Below are 5,779 nucleotides of genomic sequence, written 5' to 3'. Positions count from 1 at the left end.
AAGGGGACCTCGGAGCGGCGTCGTGATCCCAGGCTGTGCCCGGGGACCCCCGATCTTCCCCGTCAGCGACATGGGGGACCCGGCGGCCCGCGAGAAACCGCAGCTGCACTACGCGGTGAGTGTCCCGGAGCGGACGGGCGACAGGGGGCGCCACTGGACCGGCCTGCGAGGGGACAGCTGGTCTTGGGGGGATCCATGACTCCCCAGAGGTCCTGGGGGGTACGGTGAGCGGAGGGGAGGGGGCTGCGTGTGTCCTGCCCCCCAGGGTCCACTGCCCCTTAGAAGGGGAGCCCCCACCCTGGAGCCCGTGGTGTGGGAGTTGAACCTGGCTCCCGCCTGGGGGCCGGAGCTGAGAAATGGGGCTCCGGGGGCCAGCCCGGGTTTCCCGCTCAGCCGTGGGTCAGACGTGCTGCAGGGACGGGATGGGGCGGGATGGCGTTCGCAGCGAGTGGCGAGAGAGCTCGCAGGGAAATGTGCGTCGGGGTGCAGCCGCTTAGAAAGGGGGTGTACGTTCCCTCTGAATCCGGAGCGGGACGGAAGGTCGCACAGTCTCTGATCCATACACGAGGAGCCCGGGGTCTGCTGTCAGCCACCTCTGTTCCCTCTGTTGACTCAGATATTCCCTAAATATTTACTGCAGACCTACTGTGTGCCACGCACTGGGGTTGCGCAGGACACAACAGACAACAAGCGCAGGGGGGTTTGTTTCCTTTAAGAAAGGACTCAAGATTTCAAGGTTGATGACGGCTCCGCCACAGCCAGATTCTAGACTGAGTTGATGTTTGAGAGAGAGAAGGAGGCAGGAAAGAAAAGGGCTTCTGCGGAATGCGCGCTGAAGGTTCTGGATGCGCCTCCAGGAAGCGGCAGGCGGCCTTGCCGGCTGACGACAGTCTTTGCACATTTATTTTCCAGTTGTGCGATGTGCTGTTTTGAGGTGGGGCATGGCAGTCGCTCTGCTGTCTGCTCCTTGACTGTTTTCCTTGACGCGATTTGCACTGTTGAGGTTGGGTGCCCGCGCTGAATGCCCGCTTGCAGAATTGGAGAGAAGCATGCTGAGCGTGAAGACAAGAATGGTTAATACTCATATGTAAAACTTTAGACAATAATCAAAAAAGAATCGTTAATACTTATAATGTAATAAAGCAAAGACAGTTATGGGTCTGAAATTCATGGCCTCCAAAATGCACTCTCCACATAAAAAGACATTTTTCAAGAAAGTAGTCACACTGGACAGGAGTGCTGGGGACAGAGGTCCTAGAGAGGCCCCGGCAGGTGCCCGGGGCTGCTGGGGGGCCCCTGGCCTCACTTGGAGTGCCTGCCGGTTCCCTTTGCTGGGCTGGGGGAAAAAAGAGGGTCTGAACTAGAAAATTGTGAAGGTCCCTTCCCTGGTGAGCGCTTTAGGAATCTCTGATGGTTCTTTCTCTAGTTTTGCCAGGTACTTGTCTTGAAATGGCAAGCGCACACTAGTAAGTTCCTAATGCTTGTTCATTTTTTGGAGACAGTGGGGGCCTCGTCTTTTGCCTCTTTACGTGGTACTAGGGGTAACCTGTTTCCGGCAGAGGTTTCTTTGCACGGAAGGATCTAGAGCAGCGGTTCTCAACCTGTGGGTCGCGACCCCTTTGGCGGTCGAACGACCCTACCCTTTCACAGGGGTCGCCTAAGACCATCCTGCAGAGCAGATATTTACATGACGATTCCTAACAGTAGCAAAATGGCAGTGATGAAGTAGCAACGAAAATCATTTTATGGGTGGGGCACCACATGAGGAACTGTATTGAAAGGGGCAGAAGGTTGAGAACCACTGGGCTAGAGTCTGTGCTCATTCCTCCCAATTAGCATCCCCCCACCACCTTTTCCAGATGTTGAGTTGTGAGCCGGTGCCCTTTCATTTGTAAGGTCTCTGTACCATTTACTGTATAAGGAAAGGGAGGACAGCTGAGAGCTGCCTCCTTCATTGAAACAAGTCGAATTTGTCTGTTCATGCTAGGAATGATGCATGCCTCAGTCGTGCATATAAATCCATTGCGTTTCTCAGCTGTCCTAGTCTCCTAAAAGCGTTCACTTAGAGACACACTGACGCCTCCTCTTACGCTCTGAAGGTTTGCTGATGAAATAGCCCTTTATTCCAGCGCCGATCACCACGTGCAGCTTTTCTGAGTTAAGACTGTAAGAAGGAAGATGGCACAGGGAATGTGTGGGCTGTCAGACTACAGCAAATCACCTGGTCCCTGGAGTTCCTTGTGCATCACAGGGGTTCTCAACCTTCTGGCCCTTTAATACAGTTCCTCATGTTGTGACCCAACCATAAAATGTTTTTCATTGCTACTTCATCACTGTCATGTTGCTACTGTTATGCATCGTCATGTAAATATCTGCTAGGCAGGATGGTCTTAGGCGACCCCTGTGAAAGGGTCCTTCGACCGCCAAAGGGGTCGCGACCCACAGGTTGAGAACCGCTGCTTTAGCCTGAAAGCAGCAGCATTCGGCAGCTCAGTACCACTCACAAGTCAAGAGAATGTTCTCTATGACGTGTGACCCATTGCTTCTCATAGTAACGTAACCCTGTGCGGTTTAGTGTCTATTCCAACACTGCACTCTTCTGTGCTACTCCCACATGGGTTTAGGTCCGTGGTCGGCAAACTGCGGCTTGCGAGCCACAGGCGGCTCTTTGGCCCCTTGAGTGTGGCTCTTCCTAAGCCTTAGGAGTCCCCTAATTAAGTGAATAACAATGTACCTACCTATATAGTTTCAGTTTAAAAAATGTGGCTCTCCAAAGAAATTTCCATCGTTGTACTGTTGATATTTGGCTCTGTTGGCTAATGAGTTTGCCGACCACTGGTTTAGGTTATTTCAAAAGCTGGTTTTGCCTTTTAGCACAAATATTCCACTTATTTTGCCCAAAAGGATTTTGCTCCTGGGGTCTTGGAGGCTTTTTTTTTTTTGTCTGCATCGTCCTGGGAAAGAATTCCCCTCCGTGTGTTGTTAGTACCTCTTTTTGCTCTGAAATATAATCTGGGAGGCAAGTATGTATGTTCTTCCTTCACTGCTTTTTGCATTTGTTCAAGATGAGACAGCATATAAGAAATCAATGGCCCTAGCCGGTTTGGCTCAGTGGATAGAGCGTCGGTCTGTGGACTGAAGGGTCCCGGGTTCGATTCCCGTCAAGGGCACATGCCGGGGATGCGGACTCCATCCCCAGTAGGGGGCGTGTAGGAGGCAGCCAATGATTCTCTCTCATCATTGATGTTTCTATCTCTCTCTCCCTCCCTTCCTTTCTGAAATCAATAAAAATAAGAATATATTACAAACATAAAAGAATTTAACTTAAAAAAAAAAAGAACTCAGTGGCTCACATTTTCTTCATTCATCAAACATTTGTTGGAGGCTTATGGTGTGACAGCTGTTTGATCAGTTTTCCGGAGAGATGAGTACACCGTGAAAACGTTTGGAGTTGCTGTGAACTCTTCCCTCGTCTTTGAAATGGTCATCATGGCCACAAAGAGAGAAACACAAACACTGCAGGAGATAAGAGCATCCTGTATTTATACAATCAGCTACACTCCGAAGCTTAATCGTCACAAAAATGTGTGTCAGCGCTGATGTTCGCCTCCCAACCATTCCTCCCCCAGTTTCCCCACATTGAGTTTAGGGGGACCCCGTCCTTCCAGCTGGTCGTCGTCCTTGACAGCCTCTTGGGGACTTGATCATATTTACATTTGGAACAGATGGCTGTGGTTCCAGGAGGGAGGCACGGGTGAGAAGGAGCCAGAGCACATGTTGGCATGTAGGCCAGGGAGAGAGAGGATTGGCTGCCTCCTGCACGCCCCCTACTGGAGATCGAGCCTGCATCTCCTGCATGTGCCTTTGACCATGTTGCCTGTACTAGGATGGCCGCTGGGCTGGAGGTGGAGAGCGGTCGGTGTATCTGAGAGATGCTGGGACAGCAAACTAGCCGGACTTCATTCATTTCGATGGGCTAGAGGTGCTGGAGTGTGAGGGCCACGGCTGACATGCACGAATCAGTGATTTCCTGGAGGCACTCTGGAGTAACTACAGATCATAGTATTTCATTTATGTTTATTGTCAAAGCGTTTGGACACAGTCCGTGTCCGTTTTAGCCTCACCACCAGCTGGTGGGTTAGAAACGTTTTCTTTTTTTAAATATATTTTATTGATTTTTTACAGACAGGAAGGGAGAGAGATAGAGAGTTAGAAACATCGATCAGCTGCCTCCTGCACACTCCCTACTGGGGATGTGCCCGCAACCAAGGTACATGCCCTTGACCAGAATTGAACCTGGGACTCTTCAGTCCGCAGGCCGACGCTCTATCCACTGAGCCAAACCGGTTAGGGCTAGAAACGTTTTCTATTTCATGGCTGAAGAAATCCAAGCCTAGAGCAGTAGAGTTCAAGGTGGCACAGGTGACAGAACGGAGCGCTTTATTCCGGTGCCCTGATTCCCCAGTTGGACTCCTGAGATAAGTGAAATAGATGAGCCAAATTACCCTTCTCCCTCCCACTTTTGTCACCATAAGAATCCAACAATCAAATATTGTACCTTCAGTGACTTACTGTGACCCTCCATGTTGCTGAATTGCGTGGCCAAATAGCTCTTTAATTGGATTGGTGTAGACCAGCGGTTCTCAACCTGTGGGTCGAGACCCCTTTGGCGGTCGAACGACCCTTTCACAGGGGTCGCCTAAGACCATCCTGCAGATCAGATATTGACATGACGATTCATCACAGTAGCAACATGACAGTTAGGAAGTAGCAACGAAAATCATTTTATGGTTGGGTCACAACATGAGGAACTGTATTTAAAGGGCCAGAAGGTTGAGAACCACTGGTGTAGACAAAAGCCAAATTTTCCAAGATCCAGTAAGTTCTATGCTCTGTGTTTCTGTCTTTCTCAGGTTTTCTCAGCCTCAGCAAAATGAACGTTTTGGGCAGGATGATTCTCAGTGGGGGAGCTGTCCGGTGCCATCGTAGGATGTTTAGCAGCATCCTTGGCCCCTAGAGACCCCCTGGAAGCTAGTAGCATAGTATCCCCACCTCCCCAGATGTGACCACCAAAAATGAACCCCAGTGTGGCTCAGTTGGTTGAGTGTTGACCCCTGCACCGAACGGTTGCCTGTTTGATTGTTTGATTCCAGGTCGGGGTTGTGGGAAGTAGCCTATCAATGTTTCTCTCTCTCATCAATGTATTTTTCTCTCTCCCTTCCTCTCTCTCCCTAAGAAGTCAATAAAAACATATTTAAAAAAAAAAACACCTCAGAGGGAAGGCAGGGGAGAGGGGAGGGAGAGATCAACCAATGAACTCATATGCGTATACTATGCATCACCCATAGACACAGATAATAGGGTGGTGAAGGCCTGAGGGGAGGGTTGGTGGGGAGAGGTCAAAGCGGGAAAAGGGGACATATGTAATACTTTCAACAGTAAAGACTTAAAAATTGTGTCCACACATTGCCAAGTACCCCCTGGGGCGCAAAATCGCCGCCACTTGAAAGTCACTGGTCTATTTGATTTGTGGGATGTGATAGGAAGGCCTGGGCACATGCATGTGTTTAAGAAGATGTGACAGTTGCTGTGTAATAGGATCTGAAAAGAGAAGACATGGTAAATGTGATGAGTATTATATACACTCGTCAATGAACATGCAGGACTTCAGAGAGAGGCCGACCGGGATTCCGGGGGGAGCCTCACCCACAACACAAGTGCTAGGGGTGGAAGAATGAGTCACTCCATTTTCAGTGATCATGACTTTGGCAACAGCCTC

The 5,779-nt window shown here is 50.1% G+C and overlaps 1 protein-coding gene across 2 annotated transcripts in view; it reads left to right on the top strand.

Annotated features, from left to right (window-relative positions):
• The first annotated feature begins 6 nt into the window (after positions 1-6).
• The window catches only part of ARHGAP6 (Rho GTPase activating protein 6), a 307,447-nt gene continuing 301,674 nt past the window's right edge, over positions 7-5,779 (top strand). For both annotated transcript variants that reach the window (XM_014528840.1, XM_014528839.1), the window contains exon 1: positions 7-115. In XM_014528840.1, the coding sequence (XP_014384326.1) occupies positions 71-115 (45 nt within the window). In that variant the 5' untranslated portion in view covers positions 7-70. The remainder of the gene's footprint in view (positions 116-5,779) is intronic.

The sequence above is a fragment of the Myotis brandtii genome, unplaced genomic scaffold (genome assembly GCF_000412655.1).
Source record: "Myotis brandtii unplaced genomic scaffold, ASM41265v1 scaffold655, whole genome shotgun sequence".
Lineage (NCBI taxonomy): Eukaryota > Metazoa > Chordata > Mammalia > Chiroptera > Vespertilionidae > Myotis > Myotis brandtii.
This window is presented reverse-complemented; position numbering and strand designations above follow the sequence as displayed.